The sequence below is a fragment of the Microchirus variegatus genome (assembly GCF_963457635.1).
Source record: "Microchirus variegatus genome assembly, chromosome: 8".
NCBI lineage: Eukaryota > Metazoa > Chordata > Actinopteri > Pleuronectiformes > Soleidae > Microchirus > Microchirus variegatus.
Genome location: NC_139809.1, coordinates 352,062 through 375,107, shown reverse-complemented (window position 1 = coordinate 375,107; position 23,046 = coordinate 352,062). Strand labels below are relative to the sequence as shown.

General features: G+C 41.3%; 1 protein-coding gene across 2 annotated transcripts in view; it reads left to right on the top strand.

The window, feature by feature from the left end:
* Positions 1-23,046, top strand: part of tspan9a (tetraspanin 9a) — a 70,816-nt gene that overhangs the window by 39,049 nt on the left and 8,721 nt on the right. For both annotated transcript variants that reach the window (XM_083893292.1, XM_083893293.1), the window contains exons 2-5: positions 7,201-7,392; positions 9,352-9,426; positions 21,629-21,730; positions 21,856-21,987. In XM_083893292.1, the coding sequence (XP_083749418.1) occupies positions 7,201-7,392; positions 9,352-9,426; positions 21,629-21,730; positions 21,856-21,987 (501 nt within the window). The remainder of the gene's footprint in view (positions 1-7,200; positions 7,393-9,351; positions 9,427-21,628; positions 21,731-21,855; positions 21,988-23,046) is intronic.

Sequence of the window (23,046 nt, the reverse complement as noted above, 5' to 3'; positions counted from 1 at the left end):
CTCCTTCTCAGTGCTCTCATACTTGCTCTCAATGCATAATTGAAGTGCCTCTGGGTTGGTGAGCTAATGGGAGAATCTTGCTGGAATGGTAAAGAACTCAGCAGAATCAGTCAGGGATGCTTGTTTCCAGCAAGTGTCATGGTTTGGTTCAGTGCGGTTCGATGCATATGTGGCCCATCACGGCTAAAGGGTGCACAAGTCGGTCCAGCGCAAAACGAGTAAAAAAAATAATAATAATATTTTTTTTCCAAAGTGAGGGATTTTCTTTTCTTTTTTTTTTTATTGTGCACGTTGAAGTTTCGAAAACCCCACTCCATGCTTTATTTATTGTGGGTCTTAAAACCATGTATTTGAATTAGTGTTGTTTGAACGCTGTGAATCGATTCCTAGTTAGGGTGTGGTGAAACACACGGCTATTTAACATGCACGTAGCAGCAGCTGCTGCTGCTTTTTGAGTTTGAGTTTCCATTAGTAATAATACCAAAATAACCAGCCCTAACCGCTCCATCAGCTGACTGTTTCTCCGGTACCCTTCACTTGGGGTACCGGAGAAACGGTACGGTACGTGTGGAGCTAGACCCATGACAGTCAGCTGATTGGGCGACAAAAAAGCAACCAATGTTTTTTCCAGTGGCCGCAGTCTATTCTCATACAAAGCTTGACTTTGTCTTGTTGAGACAAACAGCCATAAACAGAGCAGGAAAAAGAGAGCTGCTGGATGTCATCCGTTGTTGTCTGTTGCTTTCGATGTCGCTATCCGCTGTCTGCGAAAAAGGTGAAACATCAAGCTACGTTTCTCACTTACACAGCCATCAAGCACATAGTACACCCACTTACCACGTAAAGGTACTCTTCTTGGTCGAACCGCAAGCTTGACCAAGGTATAATAAAAAAAAAATTCTTACATTGTGCTAACTATTTGTGTGTGTGTGTGTCTTGTTCTCTAAAGGGTAGAGGCTGTTTTCAGGTGTCAAAGTGTGTGGACGTGTCAGCGGAGTCAACAGAATAGCTCTGGACAGGCAAAGAAAGGCTTTTAGCAATCTCTGCCTAAATTGATTTTAAGTCACTTTGTGGTGAATAGGCCTCTCGGCTCTTCTCGTTAGACCTCGTGTCATTGACAGGTGCATCACTGAAGACCCTTAAATAGGGAAATCTAAGGCTCCTACCTCGGATGCTCTGTTCAGATCCAGTGTTAACATCTGTCCCTGATGGTTTGATCACAAGTGGGTAGCTTTAAGTGCAGGTGTCAACCGTGAACACAACTAAGCCACACTGAGGATATGCTCTTAGTGATCTGATTAGTGCTGTCACAGAATAGATTTTTATCTTACCACAAAAACTTAGTTAAGTAAAGCTACCGCTGCCACAACTGTCATGCACTAAGCTGCACTTAAATTCCTGACGTGCCGTTGCTTGGTCACTGCTTGTTTTCCTTGGCTATTGCAGCATAAATGACACATATGTAAAACCCAGATAGAAAGTAAATTAAATGATTAGCTGTTCTGGCCGCATACCATTTATCGACTTCCTTCATGAAGGGAACAATATCCTTGTTTTTCATACATTGATTTATTTGCTGCTGCCAGCACTGAATGTTGTTTTTTTCTCTCTTTATTTGGTAACAATTTCAAATGAGTAAAATTTGACCCTTTACAAACAGAAATGTGTGTCCATGTTGATTTGCATATTGATCTGAGAATGAGGACTCACTGGAGCTGCAGAACTGACGTGAGCTGGTTCGTCTGACACAGATGTGAGTGTTTGAAAGTGCACAACAAGCACCACAGACTTGGGCTGCTTGGTATGAAGGTGCACAATCTCAGAAGCACAAAAATGAAAAGGCAAAGTGTTTTTACGTGCAGATCGATGCTGAAAGTCAGCTAAGATGTGTAGAGAAAAAAGAGATGGGTTGTTTACAAATTACACATTCAAAGAAAGCTGCAAGGCTGTGTGATCGGTCTTTCAGGCAGTGCCATTTTCTCGGTAATCTTTCACACCGTGTGAGTCTGTCAGGGCTTCACTCGGTGAGTGAAACTTTAACGAGGCAGATATAGCTTTTTAATCTTACACTCCACATCTGTCTCAGCCCTTTGAATTCATGCAGTGTTTATTCTGAGCCTGAAAGCTCAGTTTCCCTGAGCCACAATTGCAGACTCCGTGAATAATTTACTTGTTATACAACTGGCATTGGCTGTATGCTATCCACTGGGGAATATAGCATGGCCTTAGGAGGCCTGGGGAGACATGGGTAGGGGGTTTCATGAGGTTCATAATGGAAGGGTTGAAGATTAGTTTTCTGCCAAATGGGTATTTTAATGGCACGATTACCAAGTCTGTTTCTCATCTTCAATATGTTTTTGAAAGCAATCGTTATTGTCCCAAGTGTTGGCTAAATTGTTATTTTAAATTTTTGTTTACTGTCAACAGGAATTTTCTAACTGGTTTATTACCCCGTAAGCTTAAAATGCCTGTAAAAATTCTAGATTTTGTGGCGCTGTGAAATGAAATACTACATAAAACCTCCTTGAAGCACAACTGCAGCTTCCAACGGTAATTGGCAACCACACAAGCATCATTTATCCAGATGCTTAGTACGTTACAAATACCTGTTTCTATTTATTTATTATAGAGATGTTTACTTGAGGAATGAAAATTATATAAAATCAAATATACCGTTGTTGTTCTGTGGCACTGGAGAGAAATGGAGAATTTACTTTTAAAATGACTCTCTTTTTTATGATGTGCCTCAAACAGAACCTTTTGGCCAGGCAGAACATGTCTTCATTTCAGTGTTTTTGTTTTTACTCGCAATTTGATATTACATCTTGATTTGTTACGCTTATTTTTCTGTGGTTCTGTTTGCCTCCGTTTGGCAGGCCATTTAGTATTTATCGTAATCTGAATCACAGACTTGTAGGATCACATGCTGAGAAATGAAAATCTTCTTTTGTCTGAGGTGACTATCCTCTGTCTTCATTTCAGAAAAAAATCAATGCTCTATATGGCAAAGGATTGTGTTGTTGTTTTTGTTTGTTTTTGTTATAATAAGAATGAAGATTGAGTTGGACTAAAGGGCAGAGGAGATTATTTAGTGATAATGCTGAGCCAAAACTACACAAACTGTTTCTCTGGAGTATTGAACCCTTGGCACGGCAGCAGCCACAGAGCGCAGCAGTAATTTGACGAAGGCTGTCATTTTTTACAACAGGACACATCACCACTCTCCGACCCTTTTTCTTTCCGAGAGGTTTCAAGCTTGGTCCTATGTCAGGTTGTTCTGTGTCACTGAACCTGTTACTGCAGAAAGTGATAATTCTCTGAGTCAGCTACTCTCTTGGACGAAGGGTCAGCCTCCATTTTCTTCATCTTCTCCCCTTCCCTCTAACTTTCTCTCGCACACATCACATTTGTGTGTCCAATCTCTCTCTTGTCTTTCCTTCTTTCACACACCTCTGTGGTTAACCTCCCTCAATTGTCCCTGCAGTTCAGAAAGGATCCACACAGTTGCTTCACAGAGCATCATTGTAATTATTTCCACCCTGAGATTGTTACAAGACCCAAAAAGCAGGGTCCCATTCATCAAGCTTGATAGAGCCACCATCTCATGTCCTGCAATTTCTTCCAACCAGAAAGTTAATGTTGCTCTCCTCTGCTGGCCACCTTTCTGTCTTCTCTCACAAATGACATTTAGACACTAGACTCCTTTCCACCTTGCCATGGAGATGCTCTCACAATGTTACCTAACGTGCAGGAAAAGGTCACGTTATTTCAGCCTGCTCTCACTTCTTATTTGCCCGGCATCCCACAGTCTTGTCAGAGGTGCTGTTAACTTTCTAAACTCAGTTCAGAGTTATAAGCAAAAAGCAAATGTGTTTTTTTTTCATCATCTCCACTGAAAGATATGTTCTTATCAGCCTCAAATATAAAGTGACAAATTGGCAGAGGTGTCACTGCACCATCAACATTCAAATATATTTTCCAGTAATATGAATGTCAGATTTGGTGAAGCTTGTTAACGGCTGTGGGTCCTGGCGACAAGCATGTGTCATCCTCTGCTGCGTCAGCTGCCCGGCAAGGTTTCAAACAAGGATCCAGAGGATAGTAGTGATAATATAGTAATAGCTCAAACAGCCATATACTGGCTCTCTCTTTGGATAATTGGTGTAAAATCACACTATGTCCAGTTGTACAGAAAGAGATTTTTTTTTTTTAATCAGTTCAATTGATCAACAGATCAATTGATCTTGTGTGTGGTCCATGTGGTAAGATTTGTCCGATCACATAATATGTCATTTGAGCGATACTCTTTGATCAGAAACAGCCTCACATGAGTCAGTGTCCTGACTGAAGGTCGAGGCACAGAAATGCAAATAACAGGAATCAGCATTAGGCGATGATGAGCTGATTATTATTTTCTGAAAAGAAAAAGATGCACTGAATAGGTTCAGGATCTTTAGGATTTCTTTCAGAAAGTTTGATCATTTAAAGAAGGTTATTAATGCATGCTTTTGGTGGGTTTGCTTCATCCTTATGGTATTTTGACCAAAGCATGTCACAGACATGTTCATTAGGACACCAGGGAACTAGGTTAACAGAGAAATAGGGTATAATATGGGACCTTTAAAAGTAAAATTTACTTTTAAGCATGCATCCTCTACGCTCTGCTTGATGTCATAACCACTGTCTTAATGTTATAAACCTTCTCTACGACTGTTTCCAAGCCTCATCAGCGTTTGCGGTTCCCTGGATCCTTTTCTGCAGATGGGATATCAAAACACGGCCGTCTCAGAAGATAAAGAGCTCAGCAGCTGGACTTAGGGTCAAGCTCAGTGGCACATGCCAATGTCAGATAAGAAACGAGATCAGAGCTTACAATGAAGGAATTTACTCTGCCACAGACGCTGAGGTCTGATTAAAGTGCATTGTAGCAGAAGCCGTGGCATTAGCAGCAGTAGTAGCAGTAGTAGTGTTAGTAGTGTTAGTAGTAATAGAGGCAGGACAGAGATTAGACCATGCTCCAGATTGAGTGTGGGCTGGGTGGTTTCACAGTCACTTAAGGGAGAGACGCAGTTGGACGAGCTCCCTTCACTGGACATTAAACACAATTAAGTGAAGGCACTGCATCCCTCTCTGCCTACACTTGGAAATCCCCCCCCCCCGTACTAGCTATAAATCTACCTGTGCCTCCCAAATTTATAAGTCCTCCTCTGCTTCCTTGAACTCCTCCTCATGCTCTATATAACCTGGCCTTCTGAATAGTGCCAGCTGTGATTCTATATATTAGCCGCTCTGCATGGGGACGTGACCTTTACCAGCATTTTCAATTGACGCTTTCCTTTTCCCGTTTCTAATCAGGGAAGCATAAATGGCTAGTCAGTGCTTTCAAACCAATACAGTTTGCTTCTGAATTATTTAGATGATAGATGATTGTAAATCTTTTGGGCACTCTCTCTTTCTCTGAGTGGCCTAAGACCTATTTATTCTGGGTTTTAAAACTTATTTTGTTTTATGAGTTTATTTATTTAAAACAAGTGTCCTTTCAAAAGCTGACGTGCTGCATGTGCACACTCTCCTCGTGTTTGACCTTGACTGCAGCACAAACTCTTTGGCAGAACTCTCACAGAATCACACCACGGAATCTGAGCAGTCTTTCATCAACTGCCATTCGTTCACACATTCGTCTCGTTTCTTTCGCTCTGTATCCTCACTTTTATTTACTTCTAGCCACATCCGAGCCTTCACGAGAGCTTAGTGTATCGTTTATCTGCCTGGTGGTGCTGCTATGTATACGTACTGGAGCACATCTCATACATGGAGGTCAGCCCACAAAAATCCAACCTCAAAGGCCACAGGTTAATGTGGGTGAGATGATGTGACATATGGGGGGGGGGGTTTGCTTCAACTGAGTTTGCATGTCCACAGATCCCGGTGGACTCATTAGACCTGAGGCATCTCTCACAACCTCTTGAGGGTTGCAGTAAAACCCCCAAAGTTACAGTTACACATCACCTGACATAAATAAGAGCTTCCTTGCAATACAGTAGCCTTGTAGTGAGGCTGTTTGCCTGTGGTGCAACATAGCAGGAAAAGTGATAAGTCGAACTGTAACTAGACTTGTCTGTAGGGTTCTCAGTCATCCAGGTCACTGTATCATCAAGAGTTCAAATATAGGAACATTTAAGCACATTTTTACAGATTTATTACAAATTGTTATACTTAATACTTTCTTTTCATCTCAAGTAAATCAATGGCATGTGTATTCATCGTTTTATTGTGGTGTGTGTTGTTTGCTTGCACAGGTGCATATTTCTGACTGGCAATAATGTTTTCTGGAGCAGCAAAAAGTGCAAAGATGAGAAGCAAAGGAGGGGGAATTGTGGACAACAGGAAGCGCATTGATACAATGATTTAACATGGTGCCTTTCCATATTCTGCTTCATTTAGTTTTGGGGTTTTTTTCATGGCAGAATTGCCTTTACTATTTCATTCTATTTGGTGGAGCCAAAAATGCCGGCACTTTGCTCAGAGACCTATATTTCACTAAGTGGTGGGCATGTTGTATGGCTCTTATCTTTGATGGATGGACTAACACATCAGCGAGTGGACACTCGACTCCACCAATCACAGCCATAAACGCTTTATTGCATTTAAGGATGTACATTGCAGACCTCACACACACACACACATCACTAGGGACCTGGCAGGGAGTGTGGGAGGAATCAGGGAATTGCTCTCTTTGGTTAATTCCGACTAAACTACATGAGGTTTTGGAAAGTTTTCATTATAGGAAATGGCAGTAATTACATCTGTTTGTTCTGGGTTTACCGTAATCAGCTCAAACGAGCCAAACCATAACGGCCCAAGTCCAATTTTTGCTCTAATCTCCTGTAGAGCAGTGATTGGCTTATCATAGTTGTAATTGGTGTGAGCCCCTTGTTTGGTGATGCATCGCTGCATGGGTAAATCCCCAAGGCAGCCAGAAGGGAATTGAACCTGTTGCTGTGTGATTTCTGAGCTAGGATTTGGGTTGTTTTAGACCTTTACTCCATGCATTACTATACCAATGAGGAGGTTTGTCATTATGAACCTAATCTGTGAACGGAACGCTGCAATGATTCTGGTCGTTAAAAGCTAACCCTGAAACTATGGTGTCTTATCTGTTTTCTCACCTTGTTCTCTCTGTCATCTTTTGTCTTGCAGTTATGTGGCTGTGGGCTGCTCGGTGTGGGCATCTGGCTCTCTGTGTCTCAAGGCAGCTTCGCCACCTTCTCACCCTCATTCCCCCAACTGTCAGCTGCCAACATGGTAATCGCCATCGGAGCCATTGTCATGGTAACGGGCTTTCTTGGTTGCCTGGGTGCCATCAAGGAGAACAAGTGCCTGCTTCTCAGTGTGAGTAGAATCTACATGCCATGGGACACACAAGGGCAACTGGACACTGGAACTCCTCTCTTAAAATGTCTCTCCTCTTTGGGTTTATGCTTTCTAATTCAAATATTGACAGAATTGTCTTTTGGAGATAGCATCTTGCATGTGGTTTGTTACAGACCAGTGAAAGCTCAGCAGCGTATTTCCAGTAAAAACCTCGGTGGAGGTAGACTGACAGGAGGAGATCAGTCTGCATTACATTAAACCTCAGGGGCTCACAAAGTAAAATTAAAGCTGAGCGGAGAGATTCTCCCTCTCTACAAATTAACGCCACATGCATTCATGTCATTTTCATGGCTTTGGTCTCAGCCCAGTCAAAGAACAAGCAGTCAGGAGCCCTTTGTTTTGCCAACATGGTTAAATGACTGTATGTGCACAGCACACTAAATGACCTTGATGTTTTTTATGCTGTGATCTGTCTTAACATTGCACTGTTTGCCCAGAGTTGTACAAGTATTTTATCTTAAGCACAAGTTAATTACAAAACGTCAAACAGTGAAATGAGGTTTGAATGAACCCACTGCAGGAAAAAAAAAAAAAAACTATAAATGAGGAGAGTAGTTGGGGCTCTGGGTACTTAACATCACAAACAGCTCAAATCCTTGAAGCTCTTACATCAGTCAAAAGCCAAACCAAATACTCAATGTTTGGCATGGATTCTTTCACCTGCCTGTCAACTGTGAAGCAGAGACAGAGATGAGCAGCGTGTGTGTGTGTGTGTGTGTGGGGGGGGTTAGACAGAGGATGAGAATAAAAAAAACAGAGAATTAATGGAGAACCTAGAAGTCCTAATGTCTCTCATTAAGTCTCTTGCGAATTCTTTGTGTGGCTGCGTTTTATATTTGGCGAGAATTCTTCTGTTAAATGTGAATGACTGACAGGCTTGTTCAAGCACACCCAGGAAAACAGCTGAGAGGTGTGTTTGTGTGTGGGTGGGGGGGGGGGGATGCAGGACCTGGAAAGATTAGAATGAGTTTAGATCGACTAAAGCAATCAGATCTTAGCTTTTACCTCGACATGTTGCCTCTGAATTTCCTCTGTGGACTAGCAGTATGCCAAGACATCCTCGGGAGTACGTTTTTTTGGTTTATTTTTGCTGCCAAAATTGTTTCCTGAGATAAATGTGTTAAAATTAAAAAAAAGAGAGAGAAAGCACTGTACTATCTCTATAAGTGTTTTGTGGAGGTGTGTTAGCTACCAAATAAGAGCAAACCATTCACGCATCATTTCCTATTTTGGTGACTGAAGTTAGAAAAATTAACAAAATTAATGTCAGGGGACAAACGTGGAGCAACGAAGGGCATAGATGTCACACACATATGCTTCATCCTTTATTGTTTCCTTCATATCAGGGATGACACGATACCACTTTTTCATGTCAGATACCAACAGATACCACAAACTTGAGCATCTACCGATACCATTATCAGACCCATACAGTCATTGTGGACCTTTTCAATTGTAACGCTGTTAAAAACACATTTGTGATAGCCATTTTAACCTATATCAAAGACTTAATCATCCAACTGTGATTTTACAAAGACGAGTGAATGACTTAGCTTAACAGTTTCCATATTTACCTGACACCTACTGAAGAATCTCTCAACTCTCATCGTAATACTTTAGAAGAGATTCCACAAAATGCTCAATTATCCTTTTAACCTAAAATGACAGATAGGGAGAAGGGGATGATTCTCTCACATTAAGCATCATGAAAAGAAAAGCGTCATGAATATATATTTTTTTTACTGCCATGTAATGTTTGTTCCTCACACTCAGTAGAGCTCAGGGACACAAACAATGAAGCCAATGTAATTGTCCTGACATGGTGGATTTACTGTATTGCACGAACAACTGTTAAAACTGCCCTCTCTCTCTCTCTCTCTCTCTCTCTCTCTCTCTCTCTCTCTCTCTCTCTGACAGTTCTTCATTGTCCTGCTGATAATTCTTCTAGCAGAGCTGATATTGCTCATCCTCTTTTTTGTCTACTCAGATAAGGTAAGTTCGTTTTGTTTTGATGTTGGGCATGGATGTGAAAGATTATGTCTCTTCACTATTTCAGTCAACTTACTTTGCATATAGTGTACCTGTAGTGTCATCACTTTGAAAACCCAAACCTTGGAAAGTTAATGTCTTGGAGCTAGCTCTCTCAAACACACACACACACACAAAGCAACAAAAAGGTGTTGGCGTGATAAACATGTGTTCCTCTTCCGTCCAGCCCTCAGAGATTAGCCTCTTTACATTTGGTGATTTCTCAGACAGAAGGCTGAATGTCTTCATTCCCGCTTTAACCCTTGAGTCAAAGGTTAGGCCTTAAAGCCAAGTCCAGGCTCTACCAGTTGGCTCCCTGTAATTGGTCCCAAACACATTTCCCATGACCCCAGAGTGAGCCGAGTCGGGTGCGTGTCTGTTGGGTGACAGCACATGAACATATGTTTGTCTATGCTAAATCAAGTCGCCCCACAAATGTTTCATCCTGCAGTTGACAAATGGTGGGATGAGTAATGAAGTCTTCTATCTGTTTTCAAGGACACAGTCTGATGGATCAGTCTATTTCTGTATCCAAAGTCTCTGTGCGGCCCAGCCCATGGGATGTCAGCTAATTCTCCCTCTTGGTACTGAGGTTGTTGCTCAAACCTTCTTCAGATAAAGGAATTCATTTAGCAGCCAATCCATTCTCAGATTTAGATCAGGAGTAGCAGGCACAGCCTGTCAGGAGTAAATATGTCTGTTGCCTTATCGCAGAAATATTACTGGCTTAACTTTGAAGAAAAAAATAAAAGAATTAACCGAAGAAAAAAAAAAACTCCAAATGCTTTTCCCTCCTCTGCAATTTAAGTAGAGAGACTCTTGACTTCACAGCAGTGCCCTCACATCACCTGTGAAGGAGGGAAAAGATAACCAAGGAGGGCTTCCTATGTAATGAATGAGATATAAAATGAGTCTGCATTAGTGAACGGGAACAGGATATAAACTGTAGACAACTGCTTCATTCTCTTCATTTATCGTAGCAACTATATTTTATTTTGTTTACCCGGACTTAGATCTAATGGAATATGAATCCATGATAATGCTGCTTATTACCAGATAAATTTCTCTTCTTTGGTCTTCAAATGTCCTTTGAAAGAAAGTTATTCGAGTTGGGATTTTCAGACCTTTTCCAAATATGATGTTCTGTAAATATGAGGGAATGCGGTGGTGTTATCACAGTTGGCATTTTAGGTTCAAGAACATTCGGATTCAGTGGCGGTTGCTGGTCTTTGAAACAGGGGAAGCTCATTTCTGACTCAGTTACTTATATATATATTCTGCAAACTAGGAACAAGAACAAGGAAATCTGCTAATTATGTAAAACTGAAATGCTAGCTTCTGCATGGAGTTTGCATGTTCTCCCTGTGTGTGTGTGTGTGTGGGGGGGGGGGGGGGGGGTTAGGGGTTTCTCCGGCTTCCTCCCACAGTCCAAAAACATGCAGATTTGGGGATTAATTGAATTGGTCACTCTAAATTGACTGTAGATGTGAAAGTGAGTGAATGGTTGTTTGTCTCTATATGTTGCCCTGTGATGGACTGGCGAACTGTCCAGGTTGTACCTCACCTATTGTCCTATGTCAGCTGAGATAGACACAGCACCCCCCACGACCCTCCTATGGAGGATCAAGCGGTAGATAATGGATGGATGTCCAGTCACCGTCAAGCTATTCTGTGCCGTCCCATAGAGAACAGTTGAAGCGTTCTCGTGCACGTTTAGTATTGAAATGTAAATACAACACAGTACATATTTGACAATATTTTAGAGGAAGCTGAGCTTCCCCTGCTGTCTTAGAGCAATCATCAAGTCAGTGTCCATCACACAAGGCCTTCAGATATTGCTTAATGTTTTCCCTTCGCTTCCCTTGCTTCTCCCCAGTGAGATCTTGTGTGCTGTGCGCAGATCTCCTCTTCCTCTGTTACAGGCTGTGATCAGAGGAATTGCTAATTCACATCTCCTATTTGATCTCCTAATCACAAGGCATTTATTAACAAGTCTGGAAGACATACAGTAGTCGGCAGCTTTTTAAGTGTGAATCAACAGAGGCCTGCAAAACAGAAATTTTTACACTTTTTTACTTTCAAATGGATCATCAAATAGTCACGAGTGGCACCGATGCAAACTGTGATGCTTTCAGGTGACAAGCTGTTGATAAGAGGCGAGGATGGAACAAGTGTCTGGTTTTTGTAACAGGAACTTATTTTGTCACTGCTTGCATTTTCTCTCTCCTTATTTCCAGCTGTTGAATCCCTCTTAAGAGGTGCAGCACTTTCTTGTTAATAGAGAATTTCTTTCTTGCCCATTTCACCCCAGCGGTTTTCCTGCAGGTATGGCTTATGTGTAGGCACTCCCTCTTTGGCTCCGCAGCCCGGTGGTGTTAAGCTCTCTGATTAAATGCCAGGTAGAGGCCGTAGTATAACAAAGGTTGGCCCTGCAGTTAGCAACCAGCTGACTACAGCAGATGGCTGGCCCACAAACCAGATTAACGCCATCCGTCTTTAACGCCGTGACCTCATTGTGCCTCCATCGACCCAACACGCCAAGCCGTGCACCACTGAAAGTTTATTAGCTCAGATTGAGGAAGCAGAAACGGAAAATAATAGTGCAGAAAAATAATGCATGTGAATGGGACTGTATATCTGGATGACTGGGTAGGAGGTGGAGGTGTGATGGGGGGGGGGGGAGCTGATGGTCAAATTGGGAGAAAAGTGCAGGTGAGAAATCAAAGCTAGCAAAAATACCATGAATGTGTTATATTGGGGAAGGTGTTAGTGTAGTGTGAGCAATCAAGGCAATTCCTACAAGTGGGTTTCCATTTGAGCTTAAAAATGCTATCAAAGTATCACCTTTAAGTTTTTATGCTTGAGGCAGATAAAAGTTGGTGTATCTATAGTGGGTTCATGCGAATTAGTGCAATGCAAATTGATTAAGCAAATAACAGAGGATGCTTAGGCTGCATTTACGCCACATGGTGCAAGTGACTAAATTGTGACATGACAGTTCAGTTTCAAGACTCATTCATATGTGGCAGCGAATCAGATATGAATCAGACTTGTGCATTTGCATCTGCCATCTGTAAGCAGACGGATCAGATTTGTCAACGTGACTCAAAATACTGTTTTCAAAATAACACCAATTTAACTCCCATTTCACCAATTCCAGTTGGGCTTCAAGACCTGCAGAGCAAATGCAGACTTAGAAACCCGTTTCTCCCACTTCTGCATTTTGTGGTGCAGGAAAAAGGTTAAAGCAAGACTGAAATGCAATCAAAATATGAATATATTATATCCCAATATTTGCCTCACAGCAGATAAATGTGTATTTTCTTTTGCGAAAATGTGAAAATTCTGCTTAGATTTGTGATATGCTTCACCGGCTTTCTTCCACAGTCCAAAAATATGCAATGTGGGGATTAGATAAATTTGACACTCTAAATTGAACGTAGGTGTGATGGTGAGAGTGAATGGTTGTTTGTCTATTTGTGTCTCTGTGATGGACTGGTGGATTGTTCAAGGTGTACCCCGCCGATCGCCCCTATGTCAACTGAGATTGGCACAGCACCCCCCATGACCCTCCTGTGGCGGATTAAGTGGTAGAAGATGGATGGATGGATGGATGGATGTGAAAACTCTGCTTAAATGTGTGATATGTTTTAATGGACAATATAACGGAGTCACATATCAGTCTCATAACAAACTAGGATAGAGTAGTAAAGCCCGATGGGCGGCATAGCATTTTGTTTGCAGATTTGTGTTCAACCCCTGGTCACGCTTTATCTCTCCAGACCAATTACAGAGTTGTAGTTTGGGGTTTTCCCCTCGCTCAGTCGAGCGCCTTGGCCTCAGGCTGCCTAGCACGGGCTTACAGAGCAACTGAGGGAATTGAGTATCCTGTTTAATGATGTGTTTTTGGGGACCTCTGGCTCCGATGCTGTTCCTCTCCACATCATTTATTACACTTCAAGGGCAGTTAGCAAACACACGGGGTGCTGTGTAATGAGAGCAACAGTAAAAACTGAAAAATGTTTCACACTCTGGGTCATTAGAGTGAAAGGATATGATGATTAAAGCTCTGAAAGTATCCATATGACCCAACAATCATTGTGTAGCTGATAATAAGGGCACACTAACCACTTCTATAATAGGCTCAAAAGAGTAAATGTGACACATTGTCTATTTTGTTACAAGTAAACACTTCCTCAGTTGACTAGGGACAAGCCATCAGTACATCTGATCTGACAATATAGGAAAAAAAGGTTTCATTTAAACAAATAGTGAAACAAGTATTTTGTTCTGGATAGTACAGCTGTTTCCGACACTGGGTTTGGTTGCTCTGGGAGTAGTTGAAAAACCATGTCTAGACAAAAATGTAGCAGTTGTACAGCTGGATATGTTCCACAAAATACAATTGATATTCACTGGATTCCAGCCACCATTTCCACAACAACAACAACAACAGAAACAGGAACACCCTCCCCCAGCTACTGGGCTTTCTGTGTGTTGCCGTCTCTGCAGCCTGAACATACTGGGTTTTTTACCTTATCTGTGACAATAAATACACACAGCAACAATGTATTCAAAGTAGAAAAACTAGCTTTTGTCACCTTGGACATTTTAGTACTCATTCACCTTTTGGAACTATATGGCTATAGTAAGTAGTTTCAAAACAAGGTAACAGTGTTTTGCAAGATCAGGCAATTCAAATACAAATACTATATAAAACTATATAATCAGATAATAATGATACAATAAATGCCTCCTCTTTAACAGGTGATCATGTTGTTTTCACTAAGTATGACAACGGATCCATCAAAGAAAAAGTGAAAATTCAGATGTGTTTTTGTTGATATCTGTGTGAAACATTAGTCTTCTGCTGGGTTGATTGTTTGTTCCTCTTTTGTAGTGATGTGTTTACTGCAACAGATGCATCATTTGTTTTCCTTTCTAATGAAAGACTGTTATTCAGGTGGAGTTCAACTCTAACATTCAAGATTCAAGAGATTCAAAGATTCAAGATTCAATGTGTTTATTGTCATATGCACAGTAAAGAAACACGTTTCCTTGTACAATGAAATTCTTACTTTGCTGTCCACTCAAAAATACCAGCATAAAGTAGAAATAAATGTTTTAAAAAGTATAATATACATAAGAAAAAAATAGTAAATAAATATTACCAAAAAACTAAAATAATATATATATGCATGAAATAAGTATAAACATGTGCATGAGTAAGAAGAACTGTACATAAAGTGCACACTGGTTGTGCAAGATGTTGTGCAACAGATTTAAAGTGACATGTGTCAGGTTTAAAGTGACAATTGTAGTCGTGATGGCAGTGGGTTAGAACGAGTTCTTTAGACGGGTTGTCCTGCATTTGGCACTCCTGTACCTCCGTCTTGAGGGCAGGAGTGTAAACAGTCCATGTTGTGGGTGGGTGCTGTCCTTTATGATGGTGGCAGCTCTCCTGTGGACTCTGTGGTGGTAGATGCTGTGCAGAGAGGGCAGTGGAGACCTGGTGATCCTCTCAGCTGTCTTTACCACTCTCTGCAGGCGTTTGCGGTCCATGGCCGTAGTGCTGCCGTACCACGCGGTGATGCAGTTGGTCAGACTTCTCTCCACGACACAGCTGTAGAAGTTGCTGAGGATCTTTGTCGACATGCCAAACTTCCTCAGCCTCCTCAGAAAATACAGCCGTTGCTGTGCTTTCTTGACCAGCTGTGTTGTGTTGGTGGTCCACGTGAAGTCCTCAGTGATGTGGACCCCGAGGTACTTAAAGCTGCTCACCCACTCCACTTCAAGATCCCGGATAAACAGTGGTTGGTGAGGTCTCTTCTCCTTCCTCATGTCCACTATCATCTCCTTCGTCTTGTCTGTGTTTAGGGTGAGGTTGTTGTCCTCGCACCAAGAAACCAGACTGGCCACCTCCATCCTGTAGGCCGCTTCGTCCGCCGCAGTGATGCATCCTATCACTGCAGTGTCGTCAGCAAACTTCAGGATGGTGTTGTCTTTGTGGGAGGCGACACAGTCATGTGTGAACAGGGTGTAGAGGATGGGGCTGAGGACACATCCTTGTGGAGTGCCAATGTTTGTTATGATGCTGGCTGATGTCCTATTGCCGATCCTGACAGTCTGGGGTCTGCCAGTCAGAAAGTCAAGGAGCCAGTCGCAGAGGGTGGGGTGGATACCAAGTGTGGACAGCTTGTGGGTGAGTTTGTAGGGGATGACCGTGTTGAAGGCGGAGCTGTAGTCTACAAAGAGTATCCTGATGTAGGACTCTTTGTTTTCCAAGTGGGACAGGGAATGGTGGAGGTTGGTTGCCAGGTCTTCTGGCAGGTTGTCTGCCAGAAGACCTGATGAAGACTTGATGAAGTACATTTTATGTATATATAAAAGACATACCAAAGCATTGTTTGACGGTGAGGAAAACCGCATTAGAATTTTAATTGTGGCTTAAAAGCCATTTATTGGTGGGAACAAAACAGTCTCACCCCTTGTTTTCTAAGCTGCAAGGCACAGACAATCTATTTGAATTGTTTGGAGATTCTATTTGTTCAAACTGCATTTTGGGTAAAAGTAAAAGTGAAAATAACTTGCACCCAGTGCACAAATTGCTCTTCTACAAAATCATCAGACCACCCACTGTAAATAAGCAATTTTTTCTGGTTAAATTAGTGATTCGAAATCCTTCACAGCATTCCCCAAACGGCCGTCTGTAATAATAATAACTTTTTTATTTTTATTACACCTTTCAAAACAGCCATTACGAAGCACTTCGCAAAGCAGGGCAGATAAAAACGAGACAAACACAACATTAGAGACAACCAGTGAAATAATTTTAAAATCAAAGAAAGTAATATAATGCAACAGTTAAAATCAGACAGCCAATAAAAATTATACAGCATACATTAACTTCAAGGTTATAAGTTGTAGTAATGGCTCAAAACAATAAAATACACGATAAAATAAAAGCCTTTTGGTAAATGTGAATCTCGAGTGTTGATTTAAAAAGAGGCAGCAATGTTGTTTTTTTCTTTTTTCTGTTACTGTGAGAATATGATTTTCCTTGACAGAATTAGTCACAGCTGTGACTTTGCTGACTTAACAAGAAAACTGGAACACACACACACACACACGCACACACAAAACACAGACAAAAAAAGATCAGCTCTGTCTCTGTCACACATTTGGAAACGGAGGCTGTCAGCTTCGCTCAGCTGTGGTTATGCTTCCTTGAAATGAGTAAGCAGAGTCTCTCAGTGCCTTCACAGTGACAGGCCCCAGCGATCCTGGTCTCCAAGGTGTTTCCATGTCAACAGATCCTGGGCCAAATTCTGACAGCAACGTGTCCTTGCGATGGGAATTTTTATTATCACATCACACTGATCCAAGCGAAGTGAATACAGAAATATCCCCCGAGTAGATTTCCTTAGTAAATCTGAAAAGTGGGAGTATAAAAAAACTGAAATCTGACTAAAAATAGCTGTGATGTTTCACTATTCTTATACCACACCACTGTTTCCCAGTATTGCCTGCTTGTTTTGTATTTTAAGTAAAGGTGTTGGACTAACTTTAGCTTTGATGACACTGTGCTTTCACCGTGACTTTGCTTATGTAACATTTATTCTGGACTGTGATGGCCAATCCATGTATGAAAATTATGCTCCCCAATCCATTCTATCTCAGTTTGAGCCTTATAAATCCTGGCGTTGTTGTCCATGCCTGAAAAAAAACCTGGTCCTTCAATATATTTAGCTTGTTGACCTGTTTTTTTTGGGCACATACTGAAAACAAGGGTCTTTCTGCATCGAGTTTGCATGTTGTTCTCCCCGTGTGTGTGGGTTTTCACCAGGTTATCCGGTTATCACAGTCCAAAAACAACATGTAATATGGGGATTGGGTAAATTGGACACTCTAAATCAGGGGTCTCAAACTGGCGGCCCCCCAATCGATTACATGCGGCCCCCCACTTAATATCATGTGATAATGAAAACATGGCCCACGACCTCACTGTCTTTTAAACACAGTATGTAGCTATACATACTGATATAATATAATATATGTTTGCTAGCAATGTTTTTATAACAGTAATAATAAGACATTTGGTCATTATTATCCCATTATTAAATGTATCATATACAACATTCAATTACATATATAAATACACTTGTTAGGGCCCGAGCCACGAATGGCAGTGGCCGAAACAGCTCTTGGTACAAATTTTAATTACAGTTGTCCACACTATTATTTGTGTAATTTAAAATAAATGTCTGTTTTTGATATTAACACATTAATTTTGCATCATAAATAGTATTATTAAGTATACGTGTGATATCATGATGCAGTATTGTGAACAGATGTTTTTTTCCCCACTTTTTGTTCCCTCTTGACCACAATATATGCACATTGGCCCCCAGGTCATTTGAGTTTGAGACCCCTGCTCTAAATTGACCATAGGTGTGTGAGTGTGGGTGTTTGTTGGTCTATGTATGTGGCCCTGTGATGGACTGGCAAAATGTCCAGGGTGTACCCCGCCTATCGCCCTATGTCAGGCATTGGCACAGCAACCCCCATGACCCTCATGTGGAGGATAAAGTGGTAGAAGATGAATGGATGGATGGATATTCCTGAACTTAGACATGACCAACATGAAGCAACCCAACATCACAACACCGACCGCACAGGCTTGTACAGTTGGCACAAAGAGAACTTTCTGTGGCCAGGCGGTGTATTGTTAATGATCGAAGTGATCAGACAGTTCACTCTATTCTCTGCTACTGTCAGAATCACTGTGCCCACAGTTTGGATAAATAGCCCACTTTGTCCTCCACGTTTTCCACATGTACAGCACACACTATCTCGCTGTACTCCCTTCAGCGTTTTTCTCCCTTTTTGAGCTCAAACCCTTTAGCTTTTCTGTGATGAATGTGCTTTCCTGAATTGCTGAACGTGGACTTGGTCAGCCCAGAGGAAACCGCTGGCTTATTTATGTAACAGCAAGTGTGAGCTATGTCTGAGGGCTTTGTCAATGCTCCCCCTCATGAAATATTGCACCAATGCCACAGTGGAAACAGAGAAAACAGGGGCAAGGTGCTGCCGCAGTATGGCATAGTATAGGCGTTTTATTTCTACAATTTCCACTACCAGCAATGCAATGTGAGGTTCAAGTCAAGAAGCTTGTTTTCCTTATTAGTAAATATAGGCTAATGCAACAAAGGCTGTGTTTGAATCTGCTCCTTTAGCAACAAAAAACTGGGTCAGAGTGTTGCAAGATCAAGTCCCTGTTTATTTTGAAGTCGTTTGTCTGCCTCTTGTTAGCAGTAAAAACTCGATCATTAAGTTTCAATTCAGGCTGTAACAAAGACTTCCACACATGAAATGCACGACATGCAGAGGCTTATTGGAGATGGAGGAGACAGTTTTTATTGTAGGAGGAAGACCCCTGTTCTCTAGTGACTGTGCTCCAGTCATTACTGACTTCTCCGGAGCGAGGAGTCAGTAATGAGCGAGCAGCATCACATGGAGATGGAGAGGAGAGGGTAGAAGATAAAAACAACGTACGAGGCAGAGATTGATGATGCTGCTTTGTCTCATTTTCCTGCACGAGCACTGATATGGTGGGTCCCGCAGCCCGAGGTGCAACGCACAGATCTGCTTCCCTGCATCAGCAAAGTTAGTGTGAGGAAAAAGAAATTATACTGATCTCATTTTCAAAGATTTTAGAGGATGCTCCAAATCGGTTTTGCCTGATTAATAAAAGACTTAATTGCCAAGGAAACTTTAATTACTCAGTTTGACTTTTCTGTGTAATTCTGCAAATAGATTGCCTTGCAGCTTAGAAAACAAGGGGTGAGACTGTTTTGTTCCCACCAATAAATGGCTTTTAAGCCACAATTAAAATTCTAATGCGGTTTTCCTCACCGTCAAACAATGCTTTGCTATGTCTTTTATATATACGTAAAATGTACTTCATCAAGTTGCATAAAACAGTGCTAATAGTGGTTTCCCTTCTTCCCTATAGTTATGTTTCTGCTTCTGTTATTTCATTAACTGTGGGACTCACAGGCAGAACAATGTCTTTCTTTCTTTACTTCATTCCTTTTACCCTGAGAAAAAGAAGAGGAGAGATGTTGTTTTGTCAGGCAGTCACAGACAGGACGATGCTTCTCTTACTGGCTGTAGATTTGTTTTATTCCGGGGCACAATTTGAGCCCTTCATCCTTAACTATAGAAGCATGTATGTTCCATTTGTTGTAATATAAGATGTATGTCCTGTGATGTTATATAGGCTGGTTCTGACAGTGCATGTCATTTTTTCTCCAGTCGTAATTACCCATCATAACTAAAGCATCCCTCAAACTGCACTGGCAAATTACACATCTCCACAGGCGACCGCAAAAGATCTAAAGCTCTGACTTTATAGCTCAGCACTTCAAGTGATATATTAATCTTCACTGGACAAAACACAACAGTGCGGACATTTTGGGGATTTAGTCAGGAGGAAAGTGATTTGCGACCTCTGTTAAAGGGCGTGTTGAAGCTTTTGTCTGTGTGTGTGTTTGGCAAAGCAATAACACGAGACATGTGTCAGATGTGCACTTATCATGGCGTCGTCCATGTCGCTGTAGAAGAGGTAACGCAATTTGGGATGACAAGTGAAAAGGTTGCTTTGTGACCTGTGTCGTTACTGTTGTTTTCCAGTGTTCTTTTTTTCAGTTTACACTTGTGCACTCTTTATTATTATTTATTTAAATGTTCATTTAACAGGGACGATACATACAACACAGAAAATGGGAAAATGTGATGCATATAAGACATCTAGCTTTAATTTGCAGTCTTTGTCCCTGGTCAGGCTTTTGAATAGAATAAAATATTATGAATACAATAAATACAATTATACAAAGGCAGTGGATAATACAGTGAATAGGTACAAATAAACACAGCTGCAGTTATACATTTCAGATTAAAACACAAATTAAATGTAGCATGAAACACAGAATAAAGTACTGTATGGACAATGACTTGAGAGAAGTTAAAGGTGCCATATGTAAGAATGTGGCCAAAAACTGTTACTACATTCAAATTCAAAACACAGATGTCTTTTAGGTTTCGTTTTTTGACGTAACTGGCAACCCGTAGTTGCTCAGCAGCTGAGACTCTACTGACTGCAATGATTGGTAGAAGGCGGTAGGTGGCGCCACATGCCAAAACATGATTTCAAAATATAAACATGATTTGTAGTCCACAAAAAATTGTTTTAATGCAAATATTGCAAATATGTCTGTACTGTTGTTGTTGGTGAGTTCAGTTTGTTATATGAACATTATTCCTGAGTCATAATGTGACATATTAGGAGGATTTTATGGCCAGTTGCTTTAGATGTATTACATAATGCACCTTTAATGTTCACATTTCTGCTGCTGCTTGAGCCACAGTTTAACTTTATTGTGATTCTTCAGGTCAATGCACAAAATAGACAAGCAATCGATCATAAACACAACCCTTAAAAAGTCTATCCCTACGTGTTACCACAATTTTAAACCGCAATTAGCTAAACACAAAGACTGCAGTCATATTGTCCTATTTATTTGTTCTATGTTTAATACTAATCTAAAAATTGCTCTACATTCTATCACACTTGCATTAGAGCATGGGAGTTAATATATTTGATGGTATCTCATGTGGTCATGCTCCATCCTCTTTTAGTTATGCAACACAGTAGATGTTGTCCAGAAGCTTGGTTTAAATTGTTTTATCACTAATTTAATCACAATTTGTGTTAGAAAAATCACAATTCCATGTTTCACCCAAATCGTAGAGACCTACATCTTGCACAATTTTCGGGCTGGAGCTCCCGACCCAGAACACTTTCAATGTCAACTGAAAAAGGAGGACAGTAGTATTTTCTATCTATCTATCTATCTATCTATCTATCTATCTGTGTTGCATCTTGTACACTTTCATTGAACCTCAGTATAATGATAAAGTCTTTCACAATTTCCGTCTGTATATATGTATAAAGAAGACGCTGGTGCTTTGAAAAGATCAAAATCAAAATAATGTTAATGCACCCTTCGATGTTCTCAAGCTTCAGATGTCTTCTCTCAGTGTAGACACCATAATTTACCTTCCTAAACCGTGGCTCTGTTGCTGTTTTCTGTCTCATCTCCAGGTGAGTGAGAATGCCAAGCAGGATCTGAAAGATGGGCTCGCTCTCTACAACTCAGACAACAACATAGGCCTGAGAAATGCCTGGAACATCATCCAGGCGGAGGTAGGAAGCACCTCAAATCATGAATTGTGTCACATATTAGTTATTGTTATTGTAAATTGTTAAAAGTACATATATTGCCTAATTGTAATATGTATTATACTAAAGCATTAACTCTTGTGTCACAGTGGAAGTGCTGTGGTGTGATAGCATACACCGACTGGCATGAGGCCCTGAAGGAAAAAGTAGTTCCTGACCGCTGCTGTCAGGAACATTACCAGAACTGTGGACGCAACTCCACCAACATGTTCTGGAACAGGGTGAGTTCACCTTCAATATAATTCAAATACATACCTGTCTTTATTGGTTTGTTGTTGTTGTTATTGTCGTATGTACAGTACACAACCACGGAATGTTTGTTGAATTGGTCACACATTCCAGGACACAAAGCTTCTCTTTCTGTTAAGTTAAACAACTTAAAAGAGAAAGAACATTCGCCAACAGAGTAGAAACAGAACGACTGCACACACACACACACACAAGCTGACTGTAAGGAAACTCAAAACCACTACAGGGAGATGCAGAGAATAATCACAAGTATGAAAAACCCCTACAAGGACAACTACCCATCCATCCATCTTTCTTCCATCGCTTATCCGAGGTCGGGTCCCGGGGGTAGCAGCTTGAGCAGAGAAGCCCAGACTTCCCTCTCCTCAGCCACTCTGTCCGTCCAGCTCTTCCGGGGGAATCCAAAGGAGTTCCCTGGCCAACCGAGAGACAGAGTCTCTGCAGCGAGTCCTGGGTCTTCCCCAGGGCCTCCTCACAGTGGGATGTGCCTGGAACACCTCACCAGGGAGGCCTCCAGGAGGCATCCTAACCAGGTGCCCGAGCCACCTCATCTGACTTTTCTCAATGCGGAGGAGCAGCAGTTCTACTCTGAGCCTCTCCCAGATTACCAAGAGCCCAGAGAGGGAGAGGGACGCAAAGCTAATGCAAGGAGAAACAAAATGGCCACACAAACAACTACAAAGAAATATGAAACGCACATTCCAAAAATGACCAGGCCATTTGGAGATACTTTACATCATACTCAGTCTTGATGTCATGATCATATAGCACAGGAACCCTTTGTATTATAAGGCTTTCATGGCTGTAAAGATGTGGGAATTTTCTTCCAAGTCCATTATCTTCCTCTTTCATGTCACATTTGGAAATCCTATAATATGTGTTGAAATGCTAATTATGCTAATTATGTTTCTCCAAGCTGGTATCACAGTAGAACATAGCGCTTAAGGCTTTAGTTCATCTGTGGAGAAGCTGCTTTTCACACATCCCCATCTGTAGTTGGATATCATTTTGGAATAAGACGGAAAGTTTAA